Genomic DNA, 16,895 nt, shown 5'->3' with positions numbered 1-16,895 from the left:
TAATTTCATTCAAAATCTCAGTAATGAGAGGAGAAATTCATTAAATAGATCCTGGCTGAAGTTGACGTCCAATAATTATGAGCAAGTTAATTTACTTTCCAATTATTGTTGGGAAAATTTTTCAGCACCAAGTCTCTAGGTTCTCTTGAGTGCCCTTAAGGCTCAGCAACCCTTTCTTCCTAATCACACCATTATCTATTCTTGAGTTTGCTACAAGTCAATCTCCTTCCATATATGATGTATCGGGAGGAGTTTACCCTTCCCCAAATAACTCTCTGAATTCTTTCCAGATTAGAATCATGGTGTCAATAAATATAGGTAGATAAAATTTAATAAAGCTTGACACATTACACAGTAATTACTAAGAACCAGTAATTTTCCTGATGCCCGTCGGTATTTCAATAGAAGTCAGAGTCATCATCAAGATCCCTCTGCGCTTGTCACAAGTATAAGCCATTTTTCAAGTAACTTTTAATGCAAAAATGAGAAAATTTACATGAGTGCCTCAAGAATATATTGATTTCTGATTTATGATTTATTTATGATGTTAGCTCTGAGATCTCTGAATGAATAAGTTGATGAAGAAACTGTCCCTCATGCAGGAGGGTAAAGGATCCTGCAGATGGAGTGCCGGGCGGCATAATTTTGAAACAGAGTTGACAGACCTTGAAGCGAATGCGAATCCTCATTCGATGTTTCGAAGGACTATCGACGTGCTTTTCCACAACAACTATGTTACTCATTAATTAATGGAGCCCATTAATCTTATAAACAACAAGAGTTCTGGAAAAGCATGGTGACGTCCTGGATAATTTGACCGACTATGCTGTGCAGTCACTCACATCATGAACTCTACTACTTTAATTTCTCATATTATAATTTTATTTTTTAAAATTAGAAATGTCGAATAATCATTTATTCTTTTGTAGCCACCACAGTTCATCTCCTATTTCTGGGTCCTGGCCTGGTGCTGCGAAGCTTGATGCTCGATATAAATGAAACTCATTTCACACTCAAGCAATTCACAAACGATACCCAATAGTAATGATTTCTAGAAATATTAGTTTCAGAGCTCATAAAAACAAAATTTATTTTAAATTTCAAACGTGTGGCATTTATGTACACGAATTATAAATAAAAAAATAAATAAAAAAAAAATGTTGTGGATAATAATCGGATTACGAGTGAGACATTTCACATTTCCAACTTAACCCAACCAGCGTAAACAAACCAACACCCGAAGTTCACCATTCCACACAGGCAAATTCGGGGAAGTGATGACTGTTGTTCCGTTGAATCCCCGAGATTATAATTTTCCTCAACCGGGAAATGCTGCCGTGATTGCGAAGAGAGCCGTAAGTGCAAAATTTTCGAAATCGAGTTTTCTTCAAAATTCGTCTTAACTCTTTTAGATGAAATTACTGAGACAGCTAAAACAGCAAAATTCATCCTATTTTAATGAAAACGAGACGTTTGTAAAAGCCGTAACTGCACAAAAAATGACACAGTTTTTTTATCAAGACAGCCGTAGATGCATGAGAGCCAATGAAAACAGTGCTTTCCAGTAAAGTGCCGCCCTCTTCTGCCAATTTCTAACCTGAAAATGTGTTTGTTGTGCGTCCTAAACGCAACCACGAAAGCTTGCAGAAGATAGCACTTACGGCTGTCTTGCCTAACTATAACCTAGCATGAAAATAAAAAATACCCTTTTTATGTAATGGAAATAGAATCAGTCGATTTTTAATCATCCATACGATTTCTAGGAGTCTTCCGGACGATTAGTGGCAATTCGACAAAGAACGGAGGCTTCTTTCATGAAAATGATCTTGTCAGAAGCTTCTGAGCCCGTTTTCTCAAAACTTCATTTTTGCACTTAAGGCTCTTTTTGCTATCACGGCAGAATGAGGCATGCACCGTCTCTACTTGTCTCTGTGCCAAATGCTTTCTTAAAGTCGAACATGGACTGTAATTAATGAAAATTAAAAGATTTCGAGTTGTTTGCGTCCTTCCTGTTATCAATTTTCGTTTGTTTACGATCCCGGCCTTTGGAGCGTTGGACGGTTTCGATGGCCGATGCTCAGTCGGCCGCCGCCAGAAGCGCTGCGAATGTGACGTCATTAGTATGTCAGACAAGCGGGATTTACAAAAATGCGCATTCTATTTACGCAAATATCTCGCTGATTAGTTGGTTTCATGAATTCCCGTTTTCACCATTGGATTCTACGCAAAATTCTGAAGCAGATTCATGTGCTCAGAGCCTCCAGTTCTTACCCTATCTAGAGGCTCATTGAATTAAAAGAGATTATGATCACATGATTCACATGAACTGTGGTTTTGTTTTATTTAATTAATTTTTGCATAGTACCTTTTTAGCATTAATGCATCTAAATGACCATGTGCAAACAGGTATAATAACCTAATTCTTGAGAGATTCCACGTTCCACCTATGACTCATCCTGGATAGGTGAACCGAGTCTAGGTATCGCATCTGCTAACCCGTGATTCATTTGGCCCAGCAGTATGTCCTGTCAGGGACCAGTTCTATAGGACCCTGGACTCCCGTAAGAGTCAATGTAAAAATTCGTGAGCAGATACTAGTGCTGCATTCTCGCGTAGGATCCTCGCAACTCACTGCTGTTATCAGTTGTTGGACTTCATTAAAATCCGTAGGATCGCGTATAACTGCAAAAAATCGAATTTTTCACCGTATTACTACATGCGGCGGGCCCTTCCTTGTCGAAAGGGGTCGAAAAACGCCAAAAATATACTTATCTTTCAAGAATTCAGCCGCCTTATGTGTTATTTTTCAATCTCCGGCTTAACCTCACTTTTGGAGCGGGCGATGGATGAGTCGAGGTTCGGGGGGGAGGATCCTCTGAGTTGACTAGGATCCTACGCGAGAATGCGCTGCAATCACCCGCTCACAACAGAACGGCGTCCTATAGAACTCGTCCCTGGTCCTGTCAAGCAGTCAAAGCAAAGCCCTCAGTATTGCAGAGTAAGAAATATACGCCTTTTTCTGTCATCATGGGAAATGGATCTTAAGAATAATCCGCTAATAAGTTGTCGACGGTGCTTCGGCAGGATTGATGCCAGTCAGGTGTAGTGCTGTTAATGTTTTGTTAATATTTCTCCAATCTTTTTAACTTAATCTGTTAAGTGGAGAAGTTTTACAGGACTCCTTTCGGAAGATCCTAGTCTTGGCAAATGCACAAGGTGTCAAACCTCAGGATTATCCCGATTCTATCAGGATAAGAGGTCAATCTGGAATTAATCCTGATTTCATCAGGATTATTTCCAGTATATATATATTCCAGATTATTTCCAGACAGTCGGCCGTCCGATTAGATTTTTTTATTGAGCTATTTTTGTGAAGTTACTTTCGCCTAATTTTTCTTTGCCTAAAATCAGGATGTGGAAAAATTGTGAAATCAGGATCTAGCAGGAAAAATCAGGATTACCTAAAATGAGAAAAAACTAGACACCCTGATGCAAGCGTGGTGGAGATGTTGCATGTGTGAGGAATTTGCGATTTGACTGATAGTTCTGGTGTTAAAGTTGGCGAGAAACAGGATGGTGCCACTGGTTCTCTCTGAAATCAACTCCCAAGCTCAAAAAAAGCTCTCAAGTTGAGGCCAAAATGGAGGGGATATCCCTTGCTATCCACCTCTACATCAAGACAAACTTTCCATGCAAAGATAGGGAACAAATACATTATCAGGGTTGCCGTGTTTTCAGTGTTGGAGTCCCTAAATAAAGTGGCAGCCCTGTCAATGTATTTGCTCCCTATCTTTGCATGGAGAGTTTGTCTTAATATAGAGGTGGACTCTCAGTATAGCGTGGAATATCCCCTCCATTTTGGCCTCAACTTGAGAGCTTCTTTTGAGCTTGGGAGTTGATTTCAGAGAAAACTAGCGGCACCATCGTGTTTCTCGCCAACTTTTGCATTAGAATCAACAGTCAAATCGAAAATTCCTCACATACGCAACATTTCCATTTTGTGTTCGCTTTTAAGTTTCTCAGTTAGTGTGGTAAGCGGGTAAGCGTCCAGCCCACCTACAAACTGGGGCTCTCAAACCTGCACCAATTCTTCAATTTCTCGGCCATTTCTGCTCGAAATTCCTTCAAAATTTCTGGATCTGATCTGTGATGTGTCACGAACACATAAGTTACCTTCAAAGATCGTCAGTCCGACGATCTTTGAAAGACAACAGTCAAGAACTGCACCGATGTGCCAGTTTGTGGGCTCTAGTTTGTAGGTGGGCTGGACGCTGTACTCCTATTCCTGTAAAGGTCTGGATTCACGATCAAATTTCCATCAACTTCCGATCAAATGGTGACTGGTGCGCACCATCTACCATCAATTTTTTGCAGCCTGCGAAAATTTGATGGTAGATGATAGAACTATGGGTCTCATCCGTCATCTGATTTCCACACAGCAGTGCTGATTTCATGCTTTTTCTAATCAAAACGCTGTTTTAATTAATTTTACCCATCAATCTAGATAACCCTCGACCGCCATTTTGTCATCGTTTTGATCGGAAATTGACAGAAACTTGAGCGTGTATCCAGATCTGAAGTATTTCTGAACCGGCCGTCAGGTGTAGAGTCCCTTTAAACCCAGAGTAAGGCCTTGTCTCGACGGCGCAACTGTTGAGGGAATTAGGTGAAACTGTAGCGAGTTCGTTGCACCAACCGAAATTCCCTGTCTCGACGCGCACGCATGTGTTCCTGGAACTTTTAGGCGGGAATATTTGAACAATATTAATTTTTCTAGGTTAAATGATGTCAATTGAGATAATTGAACTGATAATTATGAACGGGAGGTGAATATTTTGCGTTATGTCGACCAGGTATAAAACAAAAAACAATAACATTACTCAGATATGGATAAAAAGAAAATATATTCGATAAAATTTTATTTTCCTGCTGTAGTGATATGCTACAAACGAAAATATAAAATTGATACTGAAATGTGTACAAATATTTCTAAATAATAACCGCTCCGAAATAAAACACCCGTAATACACTCCCGCTTCACGTGTAACCAGCATTTATCAATTCAAAACATCGAAGGTAAACAACTGTTGAGGTTCCAGATTTCTGACCTTGAAAGTTTCACTTATAAGTGAAACATTTTTGAGACACTTCCTTCCTTCAACAGTTGCGCCAATTTCCCTCAACAGTTGCGCCGTCGAGACAAGACCTAAAGACATCTCATTTCTGGTTTGGCTGAAAGTGGCCCAAAAAAAATTCAATTCTGATTGGTTCTCTTTTATGGAGCCACAAATGAGTGCACCAAGATGGCGGTGCCTCGGATGTGAAAAAAAATAATGGAAACTTAATCTAATTGTTATTTATCAAGAGTAGATTGTTATTTTAGTTATAAGAAAACTGAGGAGTTATTCACAATTCATTTTATTGCAATTTCTCTGGTTAGGTTTTGATCAGTTTCCAAAAAAAACTACCACCATGACAACAAATTTTGATTTTGTCAACACTATTCTCCATGGCTAATGAAGGTAGTTTTGCTTTAAACGTCTATGACATATCAAACATACCAAATATTTTCTCATCAGCTAAAAGATGCATCACTTGGTGCGTCTTTTCTAGTTTTAAGTTTAACTTGAAAGTAGTGCAACCACTGTTATGTGTTACAGGTCTTGGCAAGGAGAGGCTTTTTGCGCTACCTATATGAACAAATTGAAATGTTCCAGAGAAGAGGTACTTCAGATGTCATTGAAGAAAGTAATTTTACAATTGAGAAATTTAAGTTGAAGGATTCTGTTGAATTCCATTTCTTTTCCAGTCATATACCATGTGGAGATGCCTCCATAATTCCAAAATGTGACGGTGATGAAGGTTTGTTCAATGGAAACAACCGGAGAGAAGAATGTAAATGTTTCGATTCTAAAAGAAAATTGTCAGACAGTGAAACAGAAGATCGCTGTAAAAAATCTAAGATGGATTGCTTTCTGATGTCAACTTGCCCTTTAAATAGAGCACAGAAGAATCAACAAGAAAATAGTGTCTACGATGTGTTTCGCACCGGTGCTAAGTGTGTACCTTCAGATTCTCGACAAGACGCACTTCTACCTGGAGTGAAATATCACAGCCTTGGAGCAGTGAGGACCAAACCTGGTCGAGGTGATCCAACCATGTCAGTCTCTTGCAGCGATAAAATAGCAAGATGGAATGCTGTTGGTATCCAGGTGAGCTTCATCTTTACTTCGCGATCCCTGAATTTGATGAAAGGATTAGGCACATCTTAGTCAGAGCACTGCAGAGCTCTTTCAGTTGAGTCTCATATTCCTGTTAAACCTTGAAAAGAACAAAATCTTGAAGTGAAGCTTAAAATGAAGCTAAAGGTCCGATCAATTTATTTGACTAATTTCATAGAAAACAAGTTTTCTGATTAAAGTAAGGGAGGTCCTCGTAGATCATTCTCATTTTCTACCCTTTGTCTCCGCAACAATGAAAAAGCAAGGAATGCTTTGTGACGGAACAATTTAGCACATATTTACATAGTTTGTGAAAAAATTCCTAAGGATGTCTTGAAAATTGTTGATCCTCTTTTCATCTTTTTTCTGCCTTTGCAATTAATTTACTTTAAGAAGTACCAAAGTTTACCGAAATATCTCTACTTCGAGTTCCTATAGGTAATCAGAAACTCACTTCAGAGAGTGCTTGCAATAATCAGTGTATATGCAGAGTTTGTTAAGTTTTCAATAAAGTAACTAGGCAGAGTTTTATAAGTATCTTGAATCTGTTGAGGTTGTTGCCAGTAAAAACAATGGCTATGTTTCATAAACTACCCTGAGGCAGACTAATTTAGGCTGATATCAGTCTGACTCAAGGTAGTTTATGAAACATAGCCTGACGTCAGGTTGATTCAATTTTACGAGGGATGTCACGTCGTCACGTAAACATTTAAAAAATTCACCCTCCTGCCTTTCAAATCTGGCCGCCATCTTGGCATTTGGAGTTATCCCTTTGACTTGAGGGCTTTTATGACTTCATTAATGAAATCTACGACCGAAATTACGTAAGAAATGATACCTCACTCGCCTTATCACGCGAACTTTTTAAAAATCCACCCTCTTGTCTTTCAACATTGGCTGCTATCTTGGATATGGGGTACCCCCTTTTGACCGGGGGACTTTTTTGACTTCGCATCTGAAATCTAAGACCAAAATTACATTGGAATCGACACCTCACATGACACTGTATGCGTATTTTTAAAAAAAAATCGAACTCCCAGAGGCCTTATTATGGCCGCCATTTTGAAATTTAGGCAATTTGGGGGGAAGTTCCGGGATCGAACCGTGGTAAACTTTTGGTATGTTGTTCAATAGGACCTCCTGAAGACGTTTACATGGGAAAAGTTTGTTAAGCAATTTGTTCCGGGTTAACCCTCTTTTTTTCGGATTTCTCCTTGACTAACCCCCCAAAAAACCCAAAAGTCGTGGATTTAAGGATATGAATTTTAGGCAATATGCACGAATAACTATGTACGGGCACTTGATTGACTGAAAATGTATAGGATATGCATTTACGAGCCACAAAAACAGCCTAACTTGACTTTTTCAGCGCCTTGACCCGAAATTCCCGCCAAAAAAGCGAAAAATTGAATTTCCTCATAAACGGCCCCATCACAGATTTCGCGGTTTGATGTTCCTCAATCAGTAGGCCTTCTAGTTGACATTTCCGCAAAAAAATCGCGGGCGGTATGTTGACCGCATTAAAAGTGTATAAAACGTACCGCGCAATTTTACGTAAAAATATTGAAATTTTACTGGATTATTTTCGTTGTTGTCCAGGAAACGAAGCATTTCGATGGCCAAAAATTAACATACGGCTGGATCTAGGCCCAATCGATTCTTCATATGAAAAGGTGTTTTTAGCCTAAAGCCCCCATAAATCCCCTTGGGGGGATTCCGCACAGTGGTCTGATGAAGTTGAAAATTGGACACAGTCCCAAAAATTCACTACGGATGAATGTCAAAGTAATTTAAATGTGAGTAAAATTGAAAGAAATTAAAAAATGAGAATTATTGACCGGCATTTTCTGTTTTTACGTCCTTATGAAAACCCGGATCGAAAAATACCCTTCAGTAAAAGTTGTAGATCGTTCTTTCAGCGTTGATTTGGTATATACGTCATAGGTTTGTCTTTAAAATTGAAGGAGCAAAAGCGCAAAAACGGAGCGGGTCAGCGCGCGGCCGCCCATGTTTTGAATTGTAGACTGGCGATTTTGGGTGGCACATGATGGTAGTGATGGTTAATTCACCTCTGCTCGTCTCCTCACGACCAAAATTAATCATTTTCATTTAAAGGCTCTTCTCTAAAGCGCCACGGTTGCCAGTTTTCGTTTTATTATTTAACTGTTCAATAATTTGTTTTGATAGCGATTCAAGTAATACTTACGACTTTTTAAACCTCCCCTCCTTGTAAAGCAACAGTGCAACTACTTTTCAATCCCCTTTGCAATCAAGTAACTGTCCTGATCTCCCCCCCCCCCTCCCAATTTCCTAGAAAGTGACAGAGAGTGTGAAAACTGGCGAATTTTTGTTTCTATTCAAAATTATTATTTCTTCTTAAAGTGGGAGGCTCACGTAAGACTTGACTGGACTCCCCTCCCCTCCCCCTCCGTAAGACTCTGTAAGCCAAACTTAGACCTTTATCGCAGGGATTTAGAGCTGAGGTTTGAGGCAGCATCATAAATGGAGCGGGATCGGCGCGCAAGGCGGAGGTCCGGCGCGGACTTTCATGCCGCGTCGAACAGTGCGCCGGGGGATCGCATGTGCCCTTGAGGCGGCTTAACCTGGTAAAGCCGACACCCGGCATGACTTTTTGATGCTGGGTCCAGCATCAAAAAGCAGACACGTCGGACGCCAGCGCCCCGGGCCCGGCTGCCGGGCGGCTAATCGCACCGGGCTGTGTTTTCAACCCTTCCTCGGCGTCCACTTCTTAGAACTTTCCTCCTCCCTCTCTCTGTCCTCTCATCCGTAGAACCCTCCACCTCCGCGATCACCTTGACGATTCACCCTCTTCTTGGTTTTATTTCATCACTCTCACTTTCCACAGATTCACCACTTTCCTAGTTCGTTGCGATACATCCGCTTACACGTTATGCGTCCTAGGCTTGCCGATAAGCTGCCTACTTGTTTCAGCACTTCGCGCTTCTCACGGCACGGCAAGGCAGCAAGGCACCCTGCGTTATCTTAACATGCGCTACTCCGTTTTTTTTAAAACTTTCTTTCGCTCTCACTAAAATGTTACTCCCTTACATTTGAACGGGTTTGAACAGAATCATCCTGAACCCACTACAGGTTGGTGTTTGTTTTCTCTTGGAACTAAAACTAGAAAATATACGTACGAAGTTTTAAGTCAGAGTATTACCTTACTTGGTTTTGGCTGAAAAATTAGCACTTAGATAAAAAGTAGGCAATCTCTGATGTGGTTATGCTGAATACGTTTGATTATTTAATCGTTCGGTTCTTCTTCCTTCCATTTTTCTACTTAATTGAGTCTTTTTTTTAATTATTAATGGTTTTTCAGTAGGTAATTAATAATAAATAAATGATTTTTTAAAAGTTCTTCACTCTACGTCGGATTCACATGAGTACCAACGGAACGTCTCTAGTGGGCCCTATAATTTTTTATTGTTACTTTCCTCCGTTCATGTTCAAAGTTCTTAAGGTGATTCGATGGACGCCATATTTCGTGTTAGAACGGCATGCGATATATCGCATCAATTGGTTCCATTTTTTTCAGCTACTCGTCATTTTTCTCCATATTTGAAATCGCATTTCTATCGTTAGGAGACTAAAGCACTCACTTACCAATTTTAACAAAGAAATTCAACGTAACAAAGGCGCGGTTTTTTAAGAGAGAAAACATCGCATTCGATACTGATATCGAAACTGCACTCTAATGCGATATTTTCTCTCTAAAAGAACCACGCCTTTATTACGTTGCATTTCTTTGTTAAAATTGGTAAGTGAGTGTTTTAGTCTCTTGACGACAGAATTGCGATCTCTGAATTGGAGAAAAATGACGAGTAGCTGAAAAAATGGAACCAATTGATGCGATGTATCGCATGCCGTTCTGACACAAATGATGGCGTCTATCGAATCACCTTAATCGTTTTTTACGCTTGTGATTTAGACTCAATTTTCCAGGGGGGGGGGGGGTGGCTTTAAACCTTTGCATTTTTGCTCACTTTCTTCATACATTTCCCATTTCATCATAGCACTTTTCAGCAAATAATTCTTATTTCCAAGTTGCTAAAAAGTTGTAAAGTGATTTGAGAGAGGTGTAAACGGTCTTTCTGGAAAATAAGGTTACCTATGCCCAGGAAAAAAAATCGGCATTTTCGTTAAACACTTAGCTTTCTCAGGAAGAAATTAATTTTTCAGAAAATTCGCAGATGATGCATTAAAACGAAGGTCCTTTTTGGGTTCCGCTGTCAAAAATATATCGGAATATGTGTAAGGCACGTCTGAAAATATTCCGAGTTTCTCATAAGGATGTTTTCTCTGACAAAACCGTTACTCCATCCACATATCTCAATTTTTCAGGGGGGGGGGGAGTCGAGCCAGCATCGCAAAATTATTTAAAAGTCGAGGAGTCAAGGGATGTCCTACGGAGGGGGAGGGGGGGGTTTAAAAATGAAAATAGTGTTTTACTTTATTGATGAACTTATAGTTTAACAGAAGAACTCCTATTATGATTTGGGGCAGAACGACTTTGAGGTTATAGATGGCTGTAGGTTCCACATGTGGAATATTCCCCAGTAAACTAACAGGAAAAGAAGAAGAAGACTTTGAGGTTAAGGTAATTCGACGGTTGCCATTTTTTGTGTCAGAGCGACGTGCGATACATCGCATCAATTCGTACCATAATATCAGCCACTTGTCGATTTTTTCGAATTTTGAGATCGCACTTCTCTTGTCATGGGACTAGAGTATTCATGTACCAAATTTGACAAAGAAATTCAACGTAATAAAGGCTGGGTTTTTAGAGGAAAAATATCGCACTCGATACTGATATCGAAAGTGTTCTCGAATGCGATATTTTTCCTCTGAAAAAACCCTATCTTCAATACGTCGAATTTCTTTGTCTTTGGTACATGAATTCTTTAGTCTCATGACAAGAGAAGTGCGATCTCAAATTTCGAAAAAATGACGAGGTGCTGAAATTATGGAACAAATCGATGCGATATATCGCACGTCCCTCTGACACAAAAAATGGCAACCGATTTTTTATTTTCGAATTGCCGACTAACAAATAAGTGTGTGAATGACCTATAAAACAACGAGTAGATATATCCAAAGTTGCCAGGTTGTGCCATAAAATGTGAATATTTAACATGGGTTTAAATGAAGAAAAGTGCTGATTTCAGCATTATCTGGCGACTTCAGATAACCTGTGAAAGAAGGCATATAACAAATTGAAGTATGCAGTTGCCTTCTTTTTAAAGAAAATCCGACTCTTTCCTAAAACAATGTCCTGTAAAGTTCATCAGAGTAATTGTATTTCATTTTAATATTTTATTTTTAATTTCTTATTGTTGCAAATTCTGAAGAAAGGCCCAAAGTGACAACTTATGCGGACAAGACGACTGGTGGGAGGGGGGGGGGGGGTTCCTAGATGGCAAATCTCCCCAGGAATAAAGGGAACGACGAAACGTCTATTTTCCAAAGCCCATGCGGCCCTTGCCCAACCTCATATTGCGTATTCTCAAACCCTGCGTGGAATGTGAAATGCAGTTTAGACCCCAACAGCAGCCCCTTGTGCGGGTCTGAGACTCCTTCGCACTGGCCGCGGCTCGGTTCAGCTGGTCTCTCGTCTCCGTCCAACCCTTATTGGTGCCCTTCCTCTGATTTCTCCTCAACAGTTTTGGCCATGAATTAATCGATCAAATATTTATTTATACAGTTGAATCTTTTGAACGAACCAAGGTTCCAATTTTTTTCTATGCTTAGCTTTTCTATGCAGTGAAAATATTTTTAAAAGCAGAATTTGTGGAATTTTTTGGTAAAAAGGCGAAAGGAGCTTGCTATGCTGCTATGATTGCGCAGTTTTCCTGTAGCGTTCGCGACAAATGAAATTCATTTACAGTCAATTTACGTCCTTACAATCGCCAGGAAAAACTCGGAGCAGACTCAACGAAAAATTAAACAGTCGGATAGAGAACTACGTTGCACAAACATAGCAGCAATGGACGTCTCATATGCCCGTTTACCGAAAAATGCCTCAACTACGTGCAGTGAAAAAATTTTTTAATGCAGAAAATTTCGCAATGCAGAGTCATGAAGTCACTTTCGTTGATCGCACGACCAATAAACTTGTCTATTGACTCGTATGTCTCGCCGTTTTGTTCTTCGTAAAGAAACATTTCTGATGGAAAATTCTCGGAAAATTTTTAGAGTAGTACAATGCATATGCATCTAACAAGCCTCTTTAACTAGTGGAATTTGCGGAGCTTCTGCACTGGAAAAACATGACTCTGGTAGGAGAAATATTCTTGAATTTGCCGCAATGATGAAATTTCTCTTGACTTAAGCTGAAAAATGCGTGCGTTGAGAAGAAAGCCGCTCGTATCAAGCAGGATTCGGCTTTATTCGAGTAATCATCTTGATTCAAGAGCAGTATTCTTGACGATAAATTCAAGTAATTTTTTTTCTTTCAAATATTTCCTTTCTTTCGTTCATAGTTCTGCGCAAATCCTATCACCTTACTTGAAAGGGTATCTACACCCTCAAATAAACAATGAACAGCAGGTAGAGAAGAAGAGTTATACAGGGTGTTCGAAAGTCCCCTCCCTCCCCTCTAACTTTTGATCTAATTGAGGTAGAGATTTGAAACTTGGAGGGTGTTCCTAGATCAAAGGGAGCTACTTTTTGACCCCCTCAAAATTTAGGGGGGCCCCCCTTGGGGGGGGGTTACGGACCCTAACTTTTTTTTTTTCAAATGGGAAGACCCCCTTTGTGATACCTCGTTCGAAAGAGCATAAAAAAAGAAAAGTTTTCGCGCAAACCCGAAGTCGTTATCTCAAACCGTTTCAAAATGGCGGCCGGTCAAAGTTCAAAATGGCCGAAAATTGGCACCTCTGCTACTTGCGCATGGATTTGCTTGAAACTCGGTATCTGTGGGTATTTTGGCACGAGAAAAACGAATTCGACGTTTTATTTTTAAACAAACCCTCATTTTTAAAAATGGCCACCGATTAAAGTTCAAAATTGTCAACAATTGGCAACCTCGACTTTTTGCCGATGGATTCGCCTGAAACTCGATGTTTGGGGGTATCTGGGTGGGAGAAAAACGATAAGCTGAGAATCCTGAAGCTGAAGCTTGAAATTTAACAGGAATCCATCGGCAAAAAGTCGAGGTTGCCAATTGTTGACAATTTTGAACTTTAATCGGCGGCCATTTTGAAAAATGAGGGTTTGTTTAAAAATCTAACGTCGAATCCGTTCTTCTCGGGTCAAAATACCCCCTGATACTGAATTTGAGGTGAATCCATCGTCAAAAAATCGAGTTTGTCGAAATTTCGAGCCTAAACCGGCGGCCATTATGAAAAATTAGGATTTTTTTAAAAATCTACCGTCAAATTCGTTTTTCTCGTGCCAAAATACCCTTAGATACCGAGTTTCAAGCAAATCCATGCGCAAATAGCAGAGGTGCCAATTTTCGGCCATTTTGAACTTTGACCGGCCGCCATTTTGAAACGGTTTGAGATAACGACTTCGGGTTTGCGAAAAAATTTTTCTTTTTTTATGCTCTTTCGAACGAGGTATCACAAAGGGGGTCTTCCCATTTGAAAAAAAAAAGTTAGGGTCCGTAACCCCTCCAAGGGGAGGCCCCCCAAAATTTTGAGGGGATCAAAAAGTAGCTCCCTTTGATCTAAGAACACCCTCCAAGTTTCAAATCTCTACCTCCACTAGGTCAAAAGTGAGAGGGGGGGAGGGGACTTTTCGAACACCCTGTAAATGAAAGTTCTGCATTTGCGAAGATAAATAGGTATGCACTTGGTATCTCACCCGAACCAATAAGAGAGCTATTAAAACCCCATTAAAGAGGAATAGAAAGAGCCTCGCCAAGTTTAGCCCCTTTTTTTATATACCCGAGTTGATCAACCGGACGATGCTCAAATGAAAGCCTATGGTAAGGCAAACTTCCATGCAAAGTACCAACTTGAAGTGACCCCTCGTTTAGGCTGTACAGCGCTGCCAATTTTCCATTTTTTGCGGTATACTCAACGAATACTGAATCATCATGGTTCAACAGACTAGTACACCCGAGTTGGTCAACAGGACAAGGCTCAAACGAAAGCTTATAGTAAGGCAAACTTCCATGCAAAGTTTCAACTTGAATTGAAACCTCGTTTAGGCTGTACAGCGTTGCCAATTTTCCATTTTCATGAGGTAATATCGAGGAATTCTGGATCATCATGGTTCAACAGACTAGTACACCCGAATTGGTCGACGGGACAAGGCTTAAATAAAAGCTTATGGTAAGGCAAACTTCCAGGAAAAATTTCGATCTTGAAGTGAAACCTCATTTAGGCTATTCTGCGATGCCAATTTCCATTTTTAGGTGCAAAAATTAAGGAATACTGGATCATCATGCTTCAACAGACTAGTACACCCGAGTTGGTCAACGGGACAAGGCTCAAACGAAAGCTTATGCTAAGGCGAACTTCCAGGAAAAGTTTCAACTTGAAGTGAAACCTCGTTTAGGCTGTACAGCGTTGCCAATTTTCCATTTTATGTGCGAAAATTGAGGAATTCTGGATCACCATGGTTCAACAGACTATTACACCCGAGTTGGTCAACGGGACAAGACTCAAACGAAAGCTTATGGTAAGGCAAACTTCCAGGAAAAGATAAACTTGAAGTAAAACCTCGTTTAGGCCGTACAGCGTTGCCAATTTTCCATTTTTATGTGCTAAAATCGAGGCATTTGGGACTAATAGTCCAGTGCATCATAATTAAACAGACTAGTGCATCGATCTACGAGCTGAATACCCTGAGATCGAATAGGAGCACAACTAAAGGCCATCGTGAACTTTTCGAAGCAGTGTTGCGAAATTAATTATTAAATTTTTTAACATAAAATTAGGGTATTTTCGAGATTTTTGGCGAAAAACGTACCTTTATGGGCTATAACTTTGATGAGTTTAGGCTAAACCTTACGACTCGATAGTAAATGAACGCTACAGACGGAGAAACCAACGCACACGGAACGCAACATTGCGTTCGGAATTCAATTTTCTCCGTCTGTAGCGATCATTTACTATCGAGTCGTAAGGTTTAGCCTAAACTCATCAAAGTTATAGCCCATAAAGGTACGTTTTTCGCCAAAAATCTCGAAAATACCCTAATTTTATGTTAAAAAATTTAATAATTAATTTCGCAACACTGCTTCGAAAAGTTCACGATGGCCTTTAGTTGTGCTCCTATTCGATCTCAGGGTAGTATTCAGCTCGTAGATCGATGCACTAGTCTGTTTAATTATGATGCACTGGACTATCAGTCCCAAATGCCTTGATTTTAGCACATAAAAATGGAAAATTGGCAACGCTGTATAGCCTAAACGAGGTTTCACTTCAAGTTGAAACTTTTCCTGGAAGTTCGCCTTAGCATAAGCTTTCGTTTGAGCCTTGTCCCGTTGACCAACTCGGGTGTACTAGTCTGTTGAAGCATGATGATCCAGTATTCCTTAATTTTTGCACCTAAAAATGGAAATTGGCATCGCAGTATAGCCTAAACGAGGTTTCACTTCAAGATCGAAACTTTTCCTGGAAGTTTGCCTTACCATAAGCTTTCATTTAAGCCTTGTCCCGTCGACCGATTCGGGTGTACTAGTCTACTTATGCACCGGACTAATAGTCCAGAATTCCTTGATTGTAGCACATGAAAATGGAAAATTGGCAACGCTGTGCAGCCTAAACGAGGGGTCACTTCAAGTTGGTACTTTGCATGGAAGTTTGCCTTAACATAGGCTTCATTTGAGCACTGTCCGATTGATCAACTCGGGTATACAAAAAGGGGCTAAAAAACACCACTTTTTGGAGAGGCTCTTTATATGAAAAATAAATGTATCCATAATTGCTTTCCCCGAAAATTTCCGCAAGAACCTCGTGAAGCGCATTTTGCCCGTTTCGGTTGTCCTTATCGGTAAATGGACGAATACCCCGAGTAAATCTGTGCTGTTCGACACAAACATCCCTGGGACACGGAAAAATTAGAAGGAAACACGCCGACTGCATCAATGTCATTGATGTTTTTTGGTATTTGAAATCCATTTTGGAAGAGACAGGGGTTTCGTGAACAAGTCAATGGTGCATTTAGCAATGCACTGAACATGTGACAACTCTGCGAAGGGCTTGTTTTGAGGAGGAAGGAAAACAAAAAGAGTCCACCGCGAAGTCACCCCCATTCATTCCTGAGGGTTGCAGACAATCAGGCGGCGAGACGGAAGAACGGAGAAAGCGTGGCCGAAGTGCTCAAGGTCATTTGCTGAAGAGCCCCGTGCCGACCAAATACAAGGCCGGGCTCAGACGGCAGCCGCTAAGGATTTTGAGGAAAGGCTACATTTTTCACATTTCACGCGGGGTTTGGGAATATGCGGGCCGCGAGCCGTGGGTCCGGCTTCAAAAGTTGAAACCTATGTTGGTCCCTAAGCCAGCATCAAACCTAGCATCAGCGCTCAATGCTGGCTCGGACGGCACGTCGGCATAGGGCTTCGATGCCCGAAGCCGGCGCCGGCAGGTTGCGCGCATTAGGCGCGACGCCGCATGCCCGCACGGCCGCTACCTGGGCATACGGCATTAATGCTGAAGCTACGAGCCGATGCTGTACGGCATAACCTCATGAGGCGCCTCA

The 16,895-nt window shown here is 40.6% G+C and overlaps 1 protein-coding gene across 6 annotated transcripts in view; it reads left to right on the top strand.

Annotated features, from left to right (window-relative positions):
• The window catches only part of Adat1 (Adenosine deaminase, tRNA-specific 1), a 56,589-nt gene that overhangs the window by 14,633 nt on the left and 25,061 nt on the right, over positions 1–16,895 (top strand). For 5 of the 6 annotated variants that reach the window (XM_019053128.2, XM_072296366.1, XM_072296367.1 and 2 more), the window contains exon 3: positions 5,661–6,212. In XM_019053128.2, coding sequence (XP_018908673.1) covers positions 5,661–6,212 — 552 coding nt within the window. Of the gene's footprint in view, positions 1–2,967; positions 3,101–5,660; positions 6,213–16,895 lie in introns of those variants that run through there. The other variant, XM_072296368.1, reaches the window with a different exon arrangement.

The sequence above is a fragment of the Bemisia tabaci genome, chromosome 2, assembly GCF_918797505.1.
Source record: "Bemisia tabaci chromosome 2, PGI_BMITA_v3".
NCBI classification, from domain to species: Eukaryota; Metazoa; Arthropoda; class Insecta; order Hemiptera; family Aleyrodidae; genus Bemisia; species Bemisia tabaci.
Note: the sequence above shows the minus strand (reverse complement) of the source record. Positions and strands in the feature narration are given on the sequence as shown.